Genomic DNA, 24,002 nt, shown 5'->3' on the forward strand with positions numbered 1-24,002 from the left:
AATTAGTTAACGAGTACCACGATATCGAAATCCGTAGCGGACATGCGCATTCGATTTGTTTATACTTTCTTGCTGAAGAAAAAAATACATTAGCTTTATTCGTTTTTGAAATTCAAGGCGCACCAACTAACGTCAACGTCAACGTATGTCGGTAACCTTGAAGTCAAGTTTTGTACTTAGGGCAAAACAAGTTAGGGCACTAAAAACGAATGCGCTGGTTGGAAAAGTTTTTAACATAACCGTCTTTTTTAACCTCCAAAATTACTTGCACTGAATTATGGCGCTTACTGAGGATGTTATTTTTGGCAGCTTACTTTTTGAAAGCGATGAAGATGAGACTACAGATTCATCTTCCGATTTTGATAATGAAGTAGTGGGTGCAATAGTTTCATCAGCAAGGACAGAGCGAAACGCTATAAAAAATTACAGTGAAATCACTGTAGTGAGTTACAATGATAATGAGTTTAAAACTCATTTTAGAATTTCAAAGGAGCTAATGAACAGTTTGACAGAACGTTTTACTGAAAGCCATATTTTCTTACAACATTTTCATAGTAGGTAAATTTGGTTTTAATGTATAAGTAGTTAAAATTCATGTACATTTTAGCAAAAGGAAAGGATGTAGTTGAACCAAAAAAACATTTGGAAATCTTTCTGTGGTATGTAGGCCACTCCTGTACATATGTAGATGTTGGTGATCGGTTCAACATCACAGTATCGACGTTATTTGAAATAATGAAGTCGTATGAATGCGTTTTTTGATGAAATGGCTGCAGAAGTCATTAAGTGGCCTTCACAACAAGAAATACAGCAGACCAGTTCAGAAGTTTTCAGAAGAACACGTTTTCCATGTGTTTGGTGAGATCACTAAAGTAAAGATTGTCGGGATTAAAATGAATTGTTAATGTAGGATTTATAGATGGGACACATATTAAAATCGACAAGCCTACAAAACATCAGGAATCTTATTGCAACAGGAAGCATTACCATTCGATACAGGTGCAAATCATATGTGACGACAAATGCAAATTAATAGATGTTTTTATTGGGTATCCAGGTTCTGTGCATGATGCACGTGTCTTCTCATCAAGTTTTATATATCCACAACTATCAGAATTATGTCAAGGTAATTTTTAATTAAATAATAAAAAAAATTACATAATCAGTTCTTGTAGATGGACATCTTTTAGGAGATTCGGCTTATCCATGCCTGGATTTCTGCCTTACTCCTTACAAAGATAATGGCCATCTTAATAGAATGCAAACACGCTATAACAAAGTGCATAGCTCACTAAGAATCAAAGTGGAACATGCAAATGGCATTCTCAAGCAACGATTTCGTCAGTTGTACCATGTAAAACTACGAAAAATTGAACGAGTTGTTGCCCTGGTTAAATCGTGTTGTGTGTTACATAATTTATGTCAAATACAAGATAAATTGTTGTTTGATTGTGAACATAATCCATTGGATATAACTGCCATAGAAGATGAAAATGTCGCTGTTGCAGATACCAATATGACTTTTGAAGCAAGATCTGGTGCAGCAAAAAGAAATTATATTGCAAGTGTGATATAAAGAATGTGTACTTAATTTATTTCATTATATAAGTCATTATACTTAAATATTACATATTACTTAACACAACATGAGCAATTTAAATCTCCGACTTCTCCTTCTCTGCTAAGTATTTACTCATTAACTCCAATTTGCGTTCTAACAATTCATTTTTCTTTTTCTCTATGGCTAATTTCTGTTCAGTTAGATCATTTTTCCGTTTCATTTCTGCATGTATTCCTTCCAGAACAATAGATGTAGGTTTGTAACCTTTCTTTTGAACATTAAAACCTTGTGGTGGGTTTTGCGTTATGGTTGTGATTGTATTTGCAAGTGGCGCCTCACTAAAAAAATATTTTAACAAAAGGCTATAGTTTGAAGACAAAACTTAACCTTGTTGGAAGCACATTTTCATTTTGAGGAAGTGCATTTTCTTTTTGCAAAGTTTTTGTTGCTACACTTGAAGTGAGTACTTCTGGGTAGAATCTTGGTTCCTTCTGAAATATATCGTGCAGCTCATCATAAAACTCCAATTTCTTATAACCTCGACCTGTACTTTTCGTATGCTTCGCAAAATTTTTATAAGCCTTTTCGAAGCATCGCCATCTGTACTTTACTTGCATAGCCGTGTATTTATATCCATACTCATTTAATTCAGCTGTTAGTTTGACAAACATTTGTTCCTTAGAAATAATTACTCTATCTGAAAAACGTTTCAGATACTTAGGGTACAATTCTATTAATAACTTCTTAGCTTGAAGTGGCCACAGCTGTGGTGTAGCAGAAGAATGTCCTTCATTATCTACATTTAAATTTGATTCTGAAAATAGTAGGTCTTTGTTATAGACAATTTCCAAGTATACAGTTCCAAAGTGTACTTACCGCTAGAGTTGTCGCTCAATTCAGTATGGAATTCTTCACTTTGAGAAGTAGGATCATATGGGTAGATGTAATTGTCCACTATCCATATGTTTTCATGACCCTCCATGCAGTCATGGTGCTTTGCAGCTGAGGTGGTCAGTCCTACATTTGTGTTGCACACGGAACAAATGTACCCAGGCTGAAAAAATAAAATAATAAAAATCACGTTCAACGACATCAACATAAAAACGCACCTGTTCCATAATTTTTGAAATTAAACGATCGCTAAAAAACTTAAATTCTTTTACCGTAACCTAAAACAACAAACTCTTGACATTTGACGCAACTAGAACATGCTCCCTTAGCATGTGTTCCGTGCGGCAACACAAACTTGACACGGTGTTGACGCAGAAAATGTAAAACGAATAACGTAACGGCAGCCACAGTCCAATTGCGGTTCTAAAACGAATACCCACAATGTGACGAAAGCAGAGACTTGACGAAAGTGACATATAGCGCGCATAGTCAACTAAATCGAATAAAGCTATTGTTTAGTTATAAAAAAGTTTTTGTGTGATGCTAACTTCACATAGGTGAGTCGAGTAAATACAGGGTGTCGCAGGAGGCATAGGTAATATTTTGAGAAATGAAAGTAGAAGTCAAAAACGTTTGAAGATATAGGCAACTACCTAAATTTAATGTCGTCAATTGTCTCTAGCCAACTATAGTCACCTTGGGGTAACAATTGGGAATAAATAAACAGTGCATCATTGTACAAGTTAATTGTTCTATTTTAATAAAAAAAAATACGCACAATTTAAGGGTGGAATTTTTTAGCCTTAGATGCAGATGCAGCAATTGTTACCCCAAGCTGACTATATTTCGTTCGAGACAATTGATTTATAGCCGCCTTTTTTAAAACTTGTACTGATTTTAAACCACCCCAAGGTTCGAAACCAACATGAAAGATTTTAGGGCAAATTGGCAAAGTTGATTAATCCTAGCATCAAAACCAGTTCCCGCTTAAATTTAAAAAAAAACAATGGCGCGTGATCGGAACGTCTAAGGCAGGACCCCCTTACGTTTCCCGAAGCTAATACAAAGAATCTAGGAGCTCAGTCGGTCCGGGAATTTGGATGGTGAACATTAAAAGCAAGCAAGCGATGCCTAAAGGAGGTCATCTTTTGCAGTCATATAGTTACAATGGTCACCCTTTACTAACAGGCGTAAATTCAGAGATACACCAACTTGTGAAAATTACATAAATTCTACAGGCAACCAGGCATAGTGAAGTGTCAAATTCAGAAGTAACATTTCTCCAAATTTTAATTACAAGTTATTAACATTAATTAGATAACTGAGAATTAATTGAATTGTCTCCTAACGTTAGCCCATTTATTTACCTGAGCTAGCTGGCAGTAAAAAGTACAAAAAAGGCAAGTTCCAAAGTACTTCATCAACAACGCACGAAAACAAAAGGATAATGAAAATATATACATTAAACCGTCTGTATTTGTAACAGTTCGTTACACCTATTTTTAATGCAATGGCAGTCAAGATTTATTTCGGTTATTAACATTTATGATAATTCTACAGGATTCATTTCACCAAACAATTATTAATAAAGTTGATACAATACTATATCCTCATTTGAGAAAATGAATACTTTATTTTAAAAAATTTGCATTATGCATCGTATAATAATAATAATAATAATAATAATAATAATAATAATAATAAGTACACGAGTACACATCCACGATTACATCGCATACGGATCAGGCACAAATGTGGCGTAAGGTAAAGAACATAATTGGAAAAAGTAAACCACCTACTTTACCAACGCTCAACGTTAACGGCGTCATAACCAATGACCCAATAGTAACATCAAATACTCTTGCGAAACACTTCCAAGATGTATCAAGTAATGAACAATACTCGATTGAATTTCAAGAGGAAAAAACTCAGAGCGAATCACAACCAGTAGTATTTGAGGATGATGATACAAAACCATACAACAACGCATTCACGTACCAAGAACTGGAGAGAGCGCTTAACAAATGCAAAGACACGGCCCCAGGAAGCGATGGAATAACCTACAGTATGTTGAAAAACCTAACAATTGAAATAAAGGTAAAACTACTGAGTATATATAATAATATCTGGGAGAAAGGTAACTACCCACAACAATGGAAAGTTACCACAATTATAGCGCTGCCCAAGGAAAATAAAGACCTATCCAACCCTGAAAATTTTAGACCAATTACACTATCTTCTTGTATTGGGAAAATCCTAGAAAGTATGATCAACTACCGGTTAATTTCTGTGTTAGAAAAAGAGAAAAGGATCAGCGACTACCAAGCAGGGTTTAGAAGAGGTTATTCTACTATAGACCATCTAACATATCTAGATGAAATAATAAACAAAGCGTTCACGGAAACACAACACACATTTGTTGTATTCTTCGACTTGCAAAAAGCGTTCGATACAGTATGGAAACATTATATTATGAAAACATTAAAAGCATGGGGACTCAAAGGTAGACTACCAAGGATAATACAGAGCTTCCTAGAAGAACGTAAATTCCGAGTACGAGTTGGTGATATATATTCCGGCATATACGAACAACAAAATGGGATACCTCAAGGTTCAGTGTTCAGCACAACCTTATTTCTTATTGCAATTAACGGAATAGCTGATGAAATTTCTCGAACTAGCAAGACTATGTTATACGTGGATGACTTGGCAATAGCAGTTAATGGTACCGACAATATTAAAATGGAAAACATACTACAGAGGGACATCAATAAAGTAGTATTAGAGGCAGAAAAACGAGGACTTAGGTTCTCTACTCAAAAAACCGTCTGCATGCATTTTTGCAGATTGCGAAGAAGACATGGTGAACCCACGCTAATGCTTAAGAACTGCGCTATACCGGTTGTGTCAGAACATAAATTCCTTGGCCTAGTATTTGACAGGAAGCTTACGTGGAAGTCACATATAGAAAAACTTGTCGGATCATGTAAAACTACACTAAACCGAATTAAAGCCTTATGTAATTATAGATGGGGTGCAGATCAGGACTCGCTGCGTAAACTAATCAATGCATACATTAGGAGTAAACTCGAGTACGGGAGTACTATATACGGTCATGCCGCAAATGCACATACAAGAAAAGTGCAAGTAGTATGGAACCAAGCATTATTATTAGTTACAGGGGCCTACAGAACATCGCCAATCGAAACACTAAACGTAGCCGCGAACTATACACCCTTTCAATTAAGATCAATGGAGAACAATCTAAAGTTTGGTGTGAAACTACTCAATAAAAAAGATCACTCCCTTCGACAAATGTTGGAGAAGCCACAGCTCCTAGATAAATACCAACAAAGGCACACTAAAACAATACCGGCGATAATCAACATTCATAAACTACTTCACAATGAAAACCTAATGGTGGGTATGTGGAAATGTAACACAAGTATGTACGACTGGGAAATCCAACCCGCCATACTAAATTACATTAGAGCGACACACCGTGGAAATATTCAAGAGACTTTTGAAAGATACAAAATAAGGCACATGGAATATAATTTTATATATACGACGATTTGGCATAGTCTAACTAGTGTTTGGTGTGCAAACTACGCTAATGAAGAAGTGAAAAAATGGCAACTACCAAACGAATGCTCAAAACTGACTGCCAGCCTAATAAGTATTCTTAAGGCACTAGAAACTTGTGAAGAGGATGCTAAAGGAAAATATATTATATGCTCTACCTATGAAAGCGGAATAAAACAGCTATCCCAAACTTTACCAACTAACGCACTTGTTCTTGCTATACTAGAAAAGATAACGAACCTGAAAAATAAAGATATTAGAATAAAGATGCTGTACACGCCAATGCAACTAAACACATATGAAATGAAGGCTGTAGAACAACCTATCCAAGCTGCTTCAAAGCAAAATAATAAACTAGGAACAATCGAAAAAATATACTTAATAGACGATGTAATAGCTAGTATAAAGCGTAAAATCAAAGCTAAATGGCAAAACCTATGGGAAGATAGCAACAGCCAAATGAAAGAAATAGTTCCAGATGTGACCAACATCCCTAGAAACGAGCACTTGCGTAAAAGAGATCAAATTATTTGGACAAGACTAGCAATTGGACATACGAGAATAACACACTCACACTTATTATTAGGAAGGAATCGTCCTCGGTGCCCACAATGTGGTGAGATATTAAGTGTACGACATGTCCTACAAGAATGTCAAGCTCTGCAAACGTATAGACAGGACTGTGACGTGGGTGGTGGACTCGACGAGTTAGTAAATAAAAGTACGTTTGAAAAAGTAATTAAATACCTAGAGACAATAAACATTGCACGAGAAATCTGACCACCGAAAACAAATCTTGACCATCGCTGCATGGACATTCAATGATCTAAGTTGTCGAAAATGTCCATGTGGGGATACTAATAAGTGGAAAAAAAAAAAATAATAATAATAATAATAATAACAATATAATAATAGTATTTATTCCATAAACGAACAGGTTTGTGTGGAAGTTGTCAAGTTGTATATATACATATAGCTTCTCTTTGCACATTCACATTGAATAAATATTATTTTTATGGTTTTTTAAGGTAGGTAACTTGTGCACTCATATTATATAGATTGTTGTTTGGTGGTCCGTGAGGATTAAAACGTTGGCAACCGTCTAGGTCCATCAATGATACTAAGTTCCTCCCACCTCTGATGATGCCTACGGTTCTGACCCTTTCCTCTTATGTTCGTGGTGTACCCACAACTTGGGGTATCCCAGAACCTCTGGAGTTCCTCTTAGGCGACCCCTAGCCATAACCTAGGTCCTTCCAAGGAAATGTACCCTCATTCAAGGAGCCTGACCTGCTACCAGACCCCTTGTAAGCACCCTGCTTGTTAAGATTGACTTTTATTAAAAGATGCTGGTCTAACATGCGTTTCTGAAACTTTATGTTTTAAAAGATGTTGGTTGAAGAGACTTTTATAATTTGTCTCATAATCACAATCAGCACATTTAAAATTCTTAGACCTTTTATGTGTTAAAAGATGTTTTTTGAAGAGTTGGTTATCGTTTGTCCCATAACCACAATCAGTACATTTAAAATCCTTAAAAACTCTATGTCTTAAAACATGTTGTTTAAACAGGTGTTTCTTATTTGTCCCATAATCACAAGTAGCACATTTAAAATCCTTAAAAACCTTATGTGTTAAAAGATGTCGTTTCAAGTTGCGTCTAACGTTTGTCGCATAATCACAATTAGCACATTTAAAATCCTTAGAAATATTATATGTTAAAAGATGTTGTTTAAAGTTGCTTTTATTATTTGTCACATAATCACAATTAGCACATTTAAAATCCTTAGACACTTTTTGTATTAAAAGATGTTGTTTAAGGTGGCTTTTATCATTTGTCTCAAAATCCTTAGAAACTTTATGTTTTAAAATATGTTGTTTGAAGAGACTTTTATAATTTGTCTCATAATCACAATCAGCACATTTAAAATTCTTAGACCTTTTATGTATTAAAAGATGTTTTTTAAAGAGTTGGTTATCGTTTGTCCCATAACCACAATCAGCACATCTAAAATCCTTAGAAACTCTAGGTTTACGGAAGTTTCGCTCCCAACAATTCGCCCCCAACATTTTGCCCCTCACATTTCGCCCCCAGTATTTCGCCCCCGGGTATGATTCGCCCCCATCAGTTTTGCCCTCGCACAGTTGGCCCCCGGGAAATTTCGCCCCCACGCATTTAGCCCCCGAATGTTTCGCCCCTACTTGTTCCAACTGGCCGTTTACCTCACATAGATAATTAGTCAAGGTTTGGAAATATTATTTCAGGATGCAATTCCAACATGCGGATAACTCCTTAAAAGTATAAAATAATAAATATAATATATAAAGTGATAAATAAAAGTATGTTTACCATACTCTTCCACGAAATTTTAAACGGATAAAACGCTTAACTTTAAGTTTATAACGTATCATTTCTATTGGTTTTACATATCTCGGGGAATGATCATGGATTATGCTTTCTTACCTTCATACCCATAACCAACCTAATATGAACTTAGATATTGAGATTTGGGGGGCGAAACATCCGGGGGTGAAATGTGTGGAGGAGAAACTTCCGAGGGGCGAAAGTTGCAGGGGCGAAAGTACCGGGGGCGAAATGCACCTGGGGGCGAAATGTGAGGGGCGAAATGCGAGGGGCGAAATGTGAGGGGCGAAACGTTGGGGGCGAACCTTCCGGATCCCGAAACTCTATGTCTTAAAACATGTTGTTTAAACAGGTGTTTCTTATTTGTCCCATAATCACAAGTAGCACATTTAAAATCCTTAAAACCTTATGTGTTAAAAGATGCTGCATAAAGTTCCTTTTATAATTAGTTTCATAATCACAATCAGCACATTTAAAATTTTTGAAGCTTTATGTATTAAAAGATGTCGTTTGAAGAGGTTTTCATGATTTGTCCCATAATCACAATTAGCACATTTAAAAACCTTATAAACTTTATGTGTTTCAAGATGTTGTTTAAAGTTGCTCTTATAATTTGTCTCATAAGCACAATCAGCACATTTAAAAGCCTTCGTAACTTTATGTATTATTAAAAGATGTTGTTTAAACCTGCTTTTATCATTTGTCCCATAATCACAATGGGCACATTTAAGATCCTTTATAACTTTATGTATTCGAAAATGTCGTTTGAAGTCGTTTTTATAATTTGTTCCATAATCACAAATAGGACATTTAAAGGCCTTAGAAAATGTTGTGTTAAAAGATGCTGTTTAAAGTTGCTTTTATCATTTGTCCCATAATCACAATCAGCACATTTAAGATCCTTTGTAACTCTATGTACCTACTAGAACATGTCGTTTGAGGTTGTTTTTAAAGTTTGTTCCATAAACACAAATAGCGCATTTAAACACCTTAGAAAATGTATGTGTTAAAAGATGTTGTTTAAAGCTGCTTTATGATTTGTCCCATAGTCACAATCAGCACATTTAAAATCCTTAGACACTTTATGTAATAAAAGATGTCGTTTCAAGTTGAGTCTAACGTTTGTCGCATAATCACAATTAGCGCATTTAAAATCCTTAGAAATTGTATGTGTTAAAAGATGTTGTTTAAAGTTGCTTTGATCATTTCCCCATAATCACAATCAGCACATTTAAATTCCTTAGACACTTTATGTAATAAAAGATGTCGTTTCAAGTTGCGTCCAATGTTTGTCGCATAATCACAATTAGCACATTTAAAATCCTTAGAAATTGTATGTGTTAAAAGATGTTGTTTAAAGTTGCTTTTATCATTTGTCCCACTATCACAATCAGCACAATTAAAATCTTCAGACACTCAGCACAATTAAAATCTTCAGACACTGTTTTACACTGAGTTAAAAGATGCCATTGCAAGTCAGAGTGTTGCTGTACTTCATTATGAAAAGATTTAAAACATGGTGTACTTATGGTAATTTCGTCCTTTATTGTCACTAAAAATTCGTTGCTTACTGAAACGTGTTCCTGAAGAAAGGTCTGGATTTCTTCTTCTCGTTTTGGTTCGATTTTAATGAGTGGTGTGTCATTATCTTCATCCATACCTAACAACAAGAATGTTATAAATATGTGTTAAAAATCTTTTTTGGAATTAAACAATACAGAGCGGGATCCCAGGGCAACCAGACATGAAAGTACACCACGCCTCCAGTATTTAAGATCCTTTGTATAAATAAATGCACAAAAGGCGGCTAAAGACACAAACATTCCTTGAGAGAGGTACGTGCGTAACATATCCTTCGGTGTGCAGACAATATCTCCCTAAAATATCTCTCGAAGATGTATTCAGTCGCTGCTTGAATTTTTGTACGTGCATATCTAAACGGTATCAAACATGTGATTCTGCATTACTGTTAAATCAAGTCAAATGCTAAAACAAAGATTAAAACTCACAAAAATATAAATTGCTGCATACAAAACACAAATACGATATAAAGAAATGCAAAGATTACTACCTGCATTAAATAACAACAAACATTTACGGAGCAACGCGCTCGCAACCGCCATTAACAACAAAATGCCAACGTTTCGTGCTCTCCAGATGGCGCAGACTTTCCCCTCCTAAAAATTGCGTGGTTGCCAACTTTCAAAATTATATGCATCGTCGTAAGTTGTATATACAGGGTGATCACCTCTCAGTACATAACCTTAAAAATTAAAACAAAACGTTTTTCATTTCTTGCAGTTGATGAAAATGACCTGCAGGGGTTGGAACCCATCTTGTACTGATCTTAACCCTCGTCTTAACCCAACCCCAGGTTCGAAGCGAACATGACAGATTTTAGAGCAAAGTGGCAATCGTAGCATCAAAACACAGTTCCCGCTTAAATTTAAAACAAAAGAATGACACATGATCGGATCGTCCAATGAATAACAGGAAGGAGAATATCAACAATATACGTGCGACCGCGATGGCTTTTGCAAATGGCGGACAGTAGTTTCCTGGTCCAGTGGCGTACCTACCTTACAGAAGGATACAATTATAAAGAATTTTACACGAAAACAATCTAAACCCCCATGTGTCTACTCCGCCTATGACTTTTGTTTAACTAACCTCAAACTACATTCCGATAAAAAATTTGTAAATTTACATGTACTATGTAAAAATAATATTGGTATTATTCTGTTTTGGAGCATGTTTGACTCATAAGTTTTTGCAACCGACGTCGCACTCTCTCTCGTATACAACTTGCAGGGATTCTAATAGAACTTGTTACACGAAGGGAACGCTCAAGAACGCTGTACTGCGAGTTCATAATAAACTTATTCTGTTTCGATTCATAATAAACTGCATTAAAAACAGACTGCCATACTTCGGCATAATAAAACCCAAATTATGTTAGATGGGCTGAATTAACCCGTTTAAAATTGTTAGAGGCAGCAGTTATTCATGTATTACTATTATTCATGTTGTGACTTAACAATCGACAGTTATGATAACACACAGTTTGCTTGTGGAGCCCCCAATTATGCTCAGTTTACACATAATGACATTGGTATAAAGCTCAAACCTCCGTAACGACTACCTGTACCTCGTAAACCTGAGATATCGTAGACTTCCACAAGCACATGGACATTAGTTAACAATTAGCATGTTGTAAATTACATATCAGCACAATGTTAGATGGAAAATACCTGCAAGTTGCACAATTCATACAGGTACATATTATTGAACAGATTATTGAACTACATAAAATACTTTACCCGATATCAAAGTGGCTGAATATAACTCAAACACAAACACAACAAAACAAAAACTAAATGAATATCACTAGAATAATACAGAAGAATAATAAATTACTTATTTCCGGTGCCATCAAGTGGCGTAAAGCCAAAACATCTCGCAAAGTTGCAAAAAAATTCAACAGTTGGCAACGGCGGTGGCTGATGTCCCCAGAATCTCCAACTAGTTGACTGGTTGCATCCGACGATGAAATATACAGGGGTCCGTATGAATAAAAATAAGCAAATGCTTATACTTGCAAAATTCAAAGTAAATACTGTAAGTGCTCCTTCGCACTGGGCGACTTAGCAGCGCTTCTAAGCAGAAGGACAGGACGCAGTGCAGCGCTGCTAGACAAACCAGTATAAAGGGGCACTTACGAGTATTTACTTTGAATTTTGCAAGTATAAGCATTTGCTTATTTTTATTCATACGGGCCACTGTATTGGATGGGATATAGACATCTCAATAATAACATATTTCCTTAAAAAACTGAAAGAAATTATTCAAGTATTTTGAAGAAAATTTACTTTTGCAGCCGTAAAAACTGCAATATTGATTACTTTTGGCCATTGTAAATAAACAAAATGGCGGTCTTATGCCACCAACAGCTTAGATCATATATATGATCTAAGACCAACAGTATTTGCAAGGTGCTGCCACTAGAAGTCTATGTGCATCGCGAATAAATGAATAAGTTTAAAGCGTGAAATTCAAAGTTTAAAATCAACTTTTATAAAATAAAATCTGCGGCTACATTAAAGTTAGCTGTGACAAAAGTACTTCAAGCACTTGCAAAAAATAGTTCAATAAATTTAAATAAAAAACCGAAGTTTTGTTTAATAATAGAAACAAATAATAATACATTAAATACATTTGCGTGAGTTTTTCTTAACACAAACCCAATATTTAAATAAAATTGTAGCTGCACTTTTGAAGTTATACACTCATTTATTCCCATAACAAAATTAATGGGACAAACCACAGTTAATCAAATCACAGATCAATTGTTTTATTACAGCAACTAACTGTAAATATGTCTTGTTCATAAATTTCTTAGCAAACTTAAACATCATCAAATAAAGATTCATTAAATACTGTGAAAACAAAAACAAAAAATCACTGCGTAATTAGTACATACTGTTAGGTAGCTAATTAACAAAATAACCTGAGTTATATACATAATGAGTATCAAATTTATCAACTTTTTCTACTTATTTTAGTAAAATACATAACATTAACAAATTAATCACAAATAAAAACACCATCCTCAATTAACAAAGTAATTAAATAATTAACAAAAATCATCTTTAAGCACCGGAAGTTTCAGATTGCAGCTGCTGCTTGCGATGATGATACAAATGTACTCGTAAGCAACTGCGATTGCGCATCGTTTTGCCGCAAACTATGCAATCTAAATTAATGGGATTATTGTCGTGTTTGTCCCGAATGTGCACCTTTAAATTGTAACGGTTTACGAATTTCCGATAGCAGTATGGACAATAAACGTGCCCTTTTGGATCCCCCGAATACAACAACACATCTGAAATTAGAAAGAGAGAATCTTAATATGAGGAACGTTTAAATGTCGAACGTTATTACCTTAATATGTACAAGGTTAGCCAAACACCACCATTTACCAGTGTTAGTATTTTATTGTGAACCCGAAGGTCATAAATCTGGAAAAATTATGTGTAACTAACAATTATACATGTTAATTTATACAAAAAATTATAATCAAGATGGAGTTGCTATCGTAGATAGTACAAAAGTGTTGGTCATCTATGCTATGCGCTTGGGAAAATAACCCTGCAGTCGAATGCTAAGTGTAGTAGTTTCCAAGGGTTTTCTAAAGTGCTCTGTAGATGGACGAGAAAGTTATGCCATTTCCGCTTATAGTCTCGAGGGATCAAATAAGCTTTCCTATCCATTTTGATTTCTGTAAATAAGCTAGACTTCTCCCTAGGTACCATATTTGCTATGATGTACAGTAGTTATGGCTTTATATTATTTTATGGAGTATTTATTTAAGTATTCATTTATACAGTTCCAACTATCCTGTCCGTTTCTGATCTTGTGCCCGCTGCCGGATGGTGCGTAAGCAATAAGTGAAGGAGGGTCCTCTAATTAACTTTTCTTCTGTTTAGTATGTGGATTCTTGTCTACCATTTGTATGTATTATGACACTAGTATCTTGTTTTATTTATTTAACTGCAGTTCACTCGATTACTTGATTTGGGATGTTTCTTTTGCATCTTGTTGTAATACATTTATTTCTTAAAACTGCATTATACCTGGCTTTTCGTTCGGAATATATTTATATCTTATCTTCAAAACTTTGGCTTCATTCAATCCCCTTCTCGATTGTGTCTCACACCCCAACACAAGAGTCACCATAGTATAACCCAATGTAGGAGTCCTATTCCTATCACCCAGTCCCAGGCTTCGAGCCGACTATTACAGAAATTTGAAAGTGGCGCGAAACGTCCGATTTCTACATGAAAGTTTTATGATCGCTAGTAATTTTCCCCAGCGTTGCCAACAGTAAGTATATGGTAAGTCAAAATTGCAGTGCCGGACCGGCGACCTCGAGATCATCTTCATTGAAATTTACATTGCATTCTAGATAAGAGGGTTACACTGGTCACATTTAAAATTTTTGGAAAGTACTACGATAAAATGTGAAGTTTTAAACAATCCTTGCTCTAAGGTGCAATTACATTGACTGCAAATGAAATTTTTACAAGTGTATTTACGTTTACAGCCGTAAACACTGCAATATTGATTACTTTTGGTCATTGTAAATAAACAAAATGGCGGTGGTACACCACCAATTTAATTTACCGACGCCGACGGCTCAGTAATAAAACTGTTCTTATACCCCTTACCTTGCGGAAATTTCACCTCTTATCCCCTCTTCAAATCAGACGCACTGGTTTGATCGAACTTTAATAAATACGCATATGATTTTAGTTGATTGAATTATATTATTAAATACAAAGGTGATCAATCAATTTCCATTTTTCTTTACACTTCCTGGATTGGTTTGGTTCATAAAAATATACAAAACATGAACTGCCTATTTCGTGATAACGTGTTCATGCTAAATTTAATCCTTATTTTACCACATAATGAATTACTGGCCCATTCTCCTGTTTAAAATATACACACACCTCTGAATGGCAAACAAAATTTTAATCCAACCAAATAAATACAAAACCCATCAATGAAACAAAATAGGTTACCAAAATCTTTTGTTTGCATTCGATTATTATCAACAAATACAATACAAATTCTGTTCTACGAAAATAATTCTCATAGGTCGATTCTTTAGGAATATTAAAATTACTCCAAACAAAATTAATATGCAAATTCCTAAAAATAATCGACCACTACTTTATAGAAATCTGTAAATTTTAAAAAAGCAATTATTGGCTATTTGGTGAAAACATATGTAGTTTCATGTACAAGAGTCAACAAAGGTAATTAATACAAATAATTTTCAAGAAACGTTTGCATTTTTTTTACCGTTCAATTCGTGCACGTTCGCTATGAAGCGGTACATGTGTAATGTTGCTATGTTTAACAAAATACAAATTTTTGAAACGGAAAAGTTGCCACCTGTTACACATGTGAGAAAAAGGATTGGGAGGGGGAGGGGGGATCTGTATTACACGATAAATTGTAAATAAATCAAGAAGACAAGTGTAAATTTAATAATACATTTATACAAAACAAAAAACACAGTAACAAAACACTTCTCTAAAATTACACATACGTCTCTCAAGCAGCCAGGTCAACGCAAAACCTTTCGTCTATTAAGTACCACATCTTAACTAAAATCAAATAAATACTTTTGGCACATCTGAATTACCCGCCTCGTTCAGTTTGTAATAATGAAATTTGGCGATATGTTTCCGAAGACTCTCCGAATTTTTATACATTTGGGAGCAAATAGCGCAAGCGAATGGTCCCGCCTTCTCTCCGTGAATGTTTTTCTCGTGCGTTCTTAAATGATCACGTCTCGAAAAACGCTTCTTACATTTTAGACACTTATAGGGGCGTTTCTCGAACCTACCTAAATGTAAAATTTCCATTAAAAACGAAAGGTGAAAGCATGCAATGTGCGGTACTGGCAAATCAATTCTGGCTGTTAGTCAAATTTGCACACGACAACATGTTTGTTAATGTTTCGGAGGTACATGCTTTAAAAATTTCAATTATTAGTAGTGGATGTAGATGCTTTGTCGCTTGCATGGAATCGATTTCTTGGTTACACATTAATTTTATAATCAACCGCTATTCAATGCACCTTCAATTTTGCCATTGTACCATTGCATATTATTGCACACGTCAATAACCAATGAAATACCGAATCACAAACTTAAATTGCCACATAATACTTTCCACAGTCTTTCTCCTAATTAATCAACATTACAAAATTGCTAACGAATAAATGAAGAGTCGACTGCTCACGCACTAATCGACTCTCTTCTCAAATTTGGCCTTTGAGTTTTTAACTGGCGATGTATCGTTATCAGATGCGTCGTGAGACTATTGGCGGTTTTAAACAGTTTGTGGCAAATATCACAGGGCAATTGCTGGGTGGGATAATGAACGTCGAACATGTGTCTTCGAATACTGCTTTTACGCATCAGCTTTCCGCAAGTGGAACATCTGGCTGAAAGTGTGTCATTGTTTAGTAAAGGGCTACAACTAGCGTTGTCAGGACTAAGATTATAAATATAAGCGATCTACTTACCATGCGATAAAACAAACAGCACAAAAAAACACAAGAAAACACTACAGTACAAATGTAGTACAAGGTATGGCATGCAATATTCAAAGTAAAAGCAAAGAGTACTAAAGATAAAGAGACTTGGTACCATTCATATATGCGTTCGCCTCTGATGAAATCATCAAGTATATGTTTTATTACCAACGAAGTACACATTTCTACTGCCAAGTTGAATCAAAATAAAAGAAGTTTAACGCGTGTTGTCCGACTACGGATAAAGAAGCAGTTGTAGTACACAGCGAGGCCTTTTTCTTAATTAAAAGTTTCTACCGTCTGAACAGCCACGGAAAATTTTTTCATAAAATTCAACAAACCAGCTTTTGTCATCCAGTTCAGGGTTATCAAGAACAAATGAAGTTTCCTGAATCGGTAACCGAGTGTTTTTTGTGTCAGTTTTAGTGCGCCTAGTATCGCAAAACTTGTACGATCACTTTAAGATTGCTTATTTTACTTGTCGACCGCCTATGTGCGGGAAAACATATCCAAACAAGCTATTCTTTCTTTCAAGGATTTTGTATTAATTTTTTTATGCGTTTCATTTTTTCTTCAAATTCAACAAACCAGATTTTGTCATCAAGTTCAGGGTTATCAAGAACAAATGAAGTTTCCTGAATCTGCCAGCGAGTGTTTTTTGTGTCAGTTTTAGTGCGCCTAGTATCGCAAACCTTGTACGATCAGTTTAAGATTGCTTATGTTTCTTGTTGACCGCCTGTGTGCGGGAAAGATGTCCAAACAAGCTATTCTTTCTTTCAAGGATTTTGTATTAATTTTGTTATGCGTTTCATTTTTTCATCAAATTCAACAAACCAGATTTTGTCATCCAGTTCAGAGATATCAAGAACAAATGAAGTTTCCTGAATCTGTCAGCGAGTGTTTTTTGTGTCAGTTTTAGTGCGCCTAGTATCGCAAACCTTGTACGACCAGTTTAAGATTGCTTATTTTACTTGTCGACCGCCTGTGTGCGGGAAAACATGTCCAAACAAGCTATTCTTTCTTTCAATGATTTTGTATTAATTTTTTTCATGCGTTTCGGAATACATTTTTTGTTTCCTCAAATCCATTGTACGATCCGGATAGTTTTCCACGTCAGATTTTGTTATTCGTGTCCCAGAGTTAGTTTAGGTGTTAATCACATGTCAATGACATTAGTATTATGTCATGTTTTTCTCAGGTCGTAGATAAGAGTTGCGCTTATTTAATTAATTTTGTAGGTGCGCGCTTTAGATAAGAAAATTTTTGCGTATTTTTTTACCCCAATCCAATACCTCCCTTACTAACGTGCGAGTGATAAAAACTTGCTTGACTATACTCTGCTTGTACTAAGCCATCACAGTTTCTAACACAGTAAAAGCTTCGTGATTTTCAGAACAAACTTCCAGTTTATTCTCTCTGTGAACATTAAGTTCTCTTATTCCGTGCAGGGGCTTAAAGTTTTTCCAACAATCCTGTGCTCAGCTAAATCTCCCACTTATTCATTAAAATGAAGTAATTTCTCATTCCTCAAGTGACAAATATCCGGACTATGTTTACAAATTTTGTATCCTGGGAACTAGCATTTAAAACATATTACAAAATCAAATGTAATTAATTCTATGCCAAGGAAACTGAATATGAAAAAAATAATTTATCCATAGGCGACCTCATGTTTGGCAACAGATATGCAGCATCAACAGTCCACTGCATTAATGCATGCAGGTGAGCAACACAGGTTAATTTCTTTATTTAGAGGGCCCTTGAACCAAATTGGCAACACAGCAGTGTATATAACCTCAAAATCTGCTAAAGAAATCTGTACTTTCATTGGTACTGCACCCTATTGGTTGGTTTCACAATTAAAAGGAACACAAAAATACCCATACAATTTACATTTAGTACTCCTTGGCAAAAGGCACATACCATGATCCTGTGAGCTTGAATCCTGCGTACTCAACACGTTCACATTATTGCATTCCAAAAATTGCTTTATCGCTTCTCTATTCGACGAAACTTCCTCGCCCTCACACGGGTACGGCTCGAAATTCGTATTCTCCATATATTCACCGTCCTCCTCAATTTGTATGGGACTATCGAATCTTTCTTGCTTTTCGATTATTGATGTGCTGGTCTGGTCGGATTTTGAACGTTTCGATTGTCCCGAGATGTTTTGCGAAGTTCGCTTGACACTGTGAGGTTGCGGTGAGGGTGTGTAAGAGATCGGTTCCAAATCTGACGAGGCCATCATCGTATTGAACTGGTGAATATCTTGCTCCATATCGTTATCACATGTTGTATCAGATTTATCGTCCTTCTTCGACGATGTGTCACTCTAAAAACGATTGATCATTTGAAATATACCCTCGTGTTACTCACAGAATCGTCACTCGTTAAACCCTTAACTTGTAACAGCTCGGCCGTTCTTAAAAATGTGGAGAGGTTGTCCCGTAACACGTTCACCTCGCCCAGGTACATGAAAGCTAAAATATCTTTCAAATTCTCGTACGTCACGTCCCTTAAAATAATAACGGGATGTTTGCAAGGATTGATCTTGAATAACTGCTTGAATAAAGGGCTGCAGATCGACAGCACCAATTTATGAGCCTGAAGGAACTGCCCATCGACGGCCAGGGTAACATCGACCATATCATTCGCCTGCATTAAGTCGTGGAAACCAGAAGTTAAATTGGAATGGAAATTATTCCAACGCAATGAGAATTGTTCAGTAGACATCCTAAAAAAGGCACTTTCTTTAAAAAGGTCAAAATTACATATGAAAAAGGCCTTACATGAATTTTGATGGTAAACTATTTGAGGACAATTTTTTAAGCAATTTCACTACGCATTGAGGCTATTGTTATTAACAAAAACTGGAATTTGTGCAAGAATTCTTTACAGGTAAGTGCAGATGCAGGTGTTTTAGTGTTTATTATTATTTTTTTAGGAACATTTTGGGATGTTATGTTTGTTTCTTGTATATTGGTATGGTTGCATCATGGTTGCATTCATGTTTTTACTGAATGGGCGCGTTCATTTACTATCGATGCACTGAGTATTTCTTAAAAAAATCACATCTCATTGCTACATAATACAACCCTCTTTACCTTTTAATCAGTTGCATTTTATTCACCACGGAAATCCCCCTGTCCACCCAATTTGATTAGTCGATGACGTAGTTTTGTAATTATTATAGCAAATTTGTGCAAAAGCAGTTAAGGATTTTAAAGTGGTTTGTCCGTTTTATGGGGAAAGTGTCAAATTTTAAAAAGCAAGCAGTTAGTGCACAGGGAGGCTTTCTGTTAAGGTTCTTTTGTTATTAAAGTTGGTACCGTCTGAACAGCCACCGGCAATTCGTCGTATTATTTTTCAAGTTAATGTTTGTTTATTCATGAAAATTTATGCGTTCAAGAAGAGCGCAGTTCCGAAGCTGTCAGCGCTTGTACGTGGAGTTAAGTGCGCTTTGTACGACCAGATTGTTAGAATTATTGTTAAAAGAAAAAACACTGTAGTAATTTTAAGATTTTTTATTTCATTTGTCGAACGCCTGCATGCGGGGTATTTTCTTTAAACAAACTCTGTAAGCCCTTTTTTCTTTTAGGAATAGATTTACCACTTGCTATCTGTTTATGCTCAAGGTCCATCTGATTTCTTAATGGTTTCGCGCTATTTGAATCCATCTGCTGCTTCTAGTTCTTCGGGATCACCTTATTCTTCTATTTTTGGGATTCTTGCGAATCATTAGTTTCTTTGCAGGGTCTTTTAGTCTCAAAAATAAAAATCGAAACCAAAAACTGCAGTATAGAGGTGGAGACAGAAAACTGGCGAAAACCTAGAGACGAAAAATTGCAGAAGAAAAATGGAGATAAAGCACTGAAAGCAGAACATAATATATAATTCGTGTTGTTATACTGTACTTAACACATGTCAAGGATTAATTTGAAAAGAGAAAATTAGAGACTTATAGATAATGAACCAAGACTAGATAAAACAGGAAACTAGAAACCGCAAAATGAAAACACGAAACTTAATTCTAGAGGGTGAAACTAGACATTAGCAAACTGGAAATTGGAAACTGGAAATCGGAAATTGGAAGCGAAATTGGAAACTGGAAATTGGAAACCGGAAACAGAGAACCGGAAATCGGGAACCGGAAAATGGAAACCTGAAATTGGAAACTGGAAATAGGAAACTGGAAATTGGAAACTGGAAATTGGAAAGTGGAAATTGGAAACTGGAAATTGCGGGAGCTGGACAGAGGAAAATAGGAACGGGCAACTTTATATCAGAGATCGGAAGACCTGCAAACGGAAACTAAAAACAGGAGACGAGTCAAATTGATGCGAAAGGTAGGTCGGCGACATCTGGGCGCCATCTCCGAGCGTGTTATAATGACGTGGTGATTTTTCCGTTTTCTTCTGTCTTTTTCTACAGTTTTGATCCGGTTGTTTTCAAATTGGTGCCGTCGAACAGATCAGAAAGATTTTGGAATGCCAATTGCGGGTGAACGGGACGTCGGAAGTGGGTACCGCCAAAGGGAATGGGGTAGCTCCGGACATGATCTTACTTATGGTGGAGTCAACATTAGTTAATAGAATATTGATTTACCACACAAAAATGCGCCGAAGTCTCTTCGATCTCACACGAGGGTTTTGATAATATTTTAAAAACATACTATATTATCTTTACTAGATAGCATTGCGCAAAGATTATATGGAAGAAAGCGTTTAATGACTGAATGGGAAAACATAGCCATTGGTTACTTGATTTTTAAAATACAAAATTGCAATGTTCACCAGTTACAAAAATAGCGCAATTTTGAACATTCAAAAACTAAGAGTGAACGGAAGCATCAATGTTCAAAAACTTAATTAGTGGCCCCCTTTTACTTTCCGCTACCATTCGTGCTGCGTGCTTAACGTTTATTTGGTACCTATCACTTAATCTGGAAACTGTTAAAAACTTTGTTAATACCACATCAGTGACTCATCCCTTATCATTTGGACACAGGAAGACCTGATAATAGTAATAACTATCACGTATTTTCCTAGTTACATATGAAAAGTTACTCGTGTGTGCAAGTTTATGGCAATGGGTTGGTTTGATTATGGTCGCATCGAAGGTCTTCCTTCCCAGTATCCACCCCATAAAACACCCGTTACAGTAGATGTCTTAGAAGCGGGTTTTATCTGCGCTTTTCTCATACTCGCGATTTGTTGCTATGTGTCCCTGGCAACTCCCCGTCTTAAACACGTAAGTTTTTCAACCCCCTTTAATTGCATAATAAATCACAAGCTCTTTCAGTACGGATACCTAGCCATCCGTGTCACTCTTAGCCTTCTGATCGGTTTATTTATTATGCGTAAGTATCTCCCTGGCTAACGCATAATATGGTTAACAGAAAATCTTCCAGTTGCGAATTTCGGACAAGAATGGGAGGTGAGCCATATTAGAACGAAAACACCGTACAGGGTGGGAACTGGACATGAGATCGATGCGGAAATCGGTGTCAAAATTGGTCTTCGGTCCGTGAATGTGACTCTAAAAAGTGAACCCGATGGACCTTTAGCTCACGAAATAATCAATTATAACGAGAGGTTCGAGTGGACTTGGGATCAAGGAAACTTTGGATTTGGACCGTTTGGTGGGTATTATCTGGTTTCTTTTACACTCGGAAATTATTGCAATTAATGACACTTTCAAGGTGAGGGTCAGATAGATTTTAGCCCGAGGTTGACATATAAATTTACATTGCTCCCCATAAGCTTTCTTCTATGAAAAGATACCATAAAGGTTCTAAGGGTCTCAAAACATACCTCAAATCAGAGGGTTGAAATATACCTTGTCTTGCAGCTGGTCTTCTACAACGCCAGTTTCGAGCGGCTCAGTATCGAGGTGTGCCCCTACCGATCCTCTGGATAATCGATTATTTCGTAATCGACGGCGAGGGCTATCGCTTCGGGAGGTTCTACCGTACAGCCGGATGGTACACCCATATTCTGATATGGACTGCCTTTCCATGCTGGTTGCTCGCAGTCATACTCTTTAGATCAGTCATCCGTTACGGGGGATACTTCTTATTCTTAACCGGATGTCTATTGATATTGGCTAATATTACATGGTCGGTTGTTAGAAACCCTGCGGATTTGGTTATTCCTTTCGAGGACGCCGAAATTGTTATGAAGTATGGTTTTAGTTATTGGCTGTGTTTGTTCACAGGTAAGAATAAATATATTATTGTTTTATTATTGAGAAAATAATATCGTATGTGTTCAGGTCTCCTGTGCGTTGCATTGTCAATTACCATTATAGTCATTGAAGCGAAGTGGGACACTGCGATCTCAATTTTCTTTGGAATTGATCCTCTAACATGTTTGGATGAGTATATTCTAAGTAAGTACTCAATAATGTATATGGACCTATAGAGTGGATTTCCCATAGGAATTTCCTATGTCTATTTTTACATGATAAAAAGTCTCCTGAAAGACGCCTAATTTTATGTTGATATTTCCAATTGGTATAGTGCCGATAACAGTCAAAGGAGCTTAAGAGATTAATTTTCTGTGAAAATGTGAAGCTCAACGCAATATACAAATTAATATGACAGCCATCTTTATTTGTTTCAAGAAGTTATTTTGGTTGCATAAAATGAGGCGTCTTTCAGGAGACTTTTTATCATGTAGAAGTAGACATAGGAAATTCCTATGTCTAAATCTACATGAATATCACCTGTATTTAGTTGAATAACACACCCTATGATAAATGATGGGTGATTGCAAACCACCTGCCATTTAACAACGTTACTTACTAAATGTCTTGGAATGCTAACAAACAACTCTTTCCAGTTTGGTACTTTGAGCCGAATCAAAATCGTTTTCCTTTTTTTTCGCCTTTTCGCTAAAAAAATAATTTCACGTGTTTCAGCACAAAGTGAGTTGGAACTGTTACGAAAAAAAGATAGCGCGACAAATGACATCCAAATGAACGAGATGCAGCCTTCCACTTCTAAACAGCACATAGATCCCAACGAGTTGCAAACCGTATTCTTAAAGAGAAAGACGAGTATTCATTTTACGGGAGCAATTCAAAGGATTCGCAAAGCGAGCTTGAGGCCGCGCGAGGATCAACAGCCTCTTTACGGGAACATGGAGTAAGTCTAGTTTAATGCTACCTGTTACTATAGGACTTATTTTTCAGGACAATTAAGGAAGAAAGCAGGCGCCGGATGGTGTAAAATGCGTACTATGTGTAAATAATAAAACATTCACATTCATATTGTGTATTATTATGTGTTTCGAACACATAGCAGGATTTTGAATTTAAAATTATTTTAGACCACGGTCTAAGAAAATTATTCACATATTTGAGGTTAAATAAAATTTTGTTTGTTTGGCACCGCCATCTTAAATTTTTTTAAATGCCATTTTACTTTTTTCTCTTCCTACGTTAATCATGAATGGTGATTAGCCTGCGCCAAAATCAAAGGCCAATAC

At 35.9% G+C, this 24,002-nt stretch overlaps 3 protein-coding genes across 7 annotated transcripts; 1 reads left to right on the forward strand and 2 right to left on the reverse strand.

Annotated features, from left to right (window-relative positions):
• Window positions 1-1,634: 1,634 nt before the first annotated feature.
• LOC116173007 lies at window positions 1,635-2,856 on the reverse strand. Of its 2 annotated transcripts, XM_031490292.1 has the most exons (4): window positions 2,671-2,856; window positions 2,438-2,615; window positions 1,949-2,375; window positions 1,635-1,899 (listed from the first exon to the last, which is right to left on the reverse strand). In XM_031490292.1, the coding sequence occupies exons 1-4, from the start codon at window positions 2,677-2,679 to the stop codon at window positions 1,656-1,658; spliced, it is 858 nt and encodes a 285-aa protein (XP_031346152.1). In that variant the 5' UTR covers window positions 2,680-2,856; the 3' UTR covers window positions 1,635-1,655. The 2 variants fall into 2 exon arrangements, with proteins under 2 accessions (XP_031346152.1, XP_031346151.1); XM_031490291.1 differs by having other exon boundaries at window positions 2,438-2,856.
• A 9,765-nt stretch (window positions 2,857-12,621) lies between these two features.
• LOC116173857 (broad-complex core protein-like) lies at window positions 12,622-19,450 on the reverse strand. Of its 3 annotated transcripts, none has more exons than XM_031491577.1 (4): window positions 19,302-19,450; window positions 18,889-19,246; window positions 18,436-18,844; window positions 12,622-13,284 (listed from the first exon to the last, which is right to left on the reverse strand). In XM_031491577.1, coding segments are annotated over exons 1-4 (1,002 nt in total). In that variant the 5' UTR covers window positions 19,304-19,450; the 3' UTR covers window positions 12,622-13,051. The 3 variants fall into 3 exon arrangements, with proteins under 3 accessions (XP_031347437.1, XP_031347436.1, XP_031347438.1); XM_031491576.1 differs by lacking the exon at window positions 12,622-13,284 and adding an exon at window positions 15,435-15,819; XM_031491578.1 differs by lacking the exon at window positions 12,622-13,284 and adding an exon at window positions 15,850-16,422.
• Window positions 19,451-21,204: 1,754 nt separating this feature from the next.
• Window positions 21,205-23,904, forward strand: LOC116174446 (dual oxidase maturation factor 1-like). 2 transcript variants are annotated; one of them, XM_031492365.1, is made up of 7 exons: window positions 21,217-21,762; window positions 21,814-21,871; window positions 21,923-22,153; window positions 22,363-22,728; window positions 22,786-22,902; window positions 23,434-23,659; window positions 23,707-23,904. In XM_031492365.1, the coding sequence occupies exons 1-7, from the start codon at window positions 21,595-21,597 to the stop codon at window positions 23,741-23,743; spliced, it is 1,203 nt and encodes a 400-aa protein (XP_031348225.1). In that variant the 5' UTR covers window positions 21,217-21,594; the 3' UTR covers window positions 23,744-23,904. The 2 variants fall into 2 exon arrangements, with proteins under 2 accessions (XP_031348224.1, XP_031348225.1); XM_031492364.1 differs by having other exon boundaries at window positions 21,205-21,871.
• Window positions 23,905-24,002: the final 98 nt, after the last annotated feature.

The sequence above is a fragment of the Photinus pyralis genome, unplaced genomic scaffold, assembly GCF_008802855.1.
Source record: "Photinus pyralis isolate 1611_PpyrPB1 unplaced genomic scaffold, Ppyr1.3 Ppyr1.4_LG6, whole genome shotgun sequence".
Lineage (NCBI taxonomy): Eukaryota > Metazoa > Arthropoda > Insecta > Coleoptera > Lampyridae > Photinus > Photinus pyralis.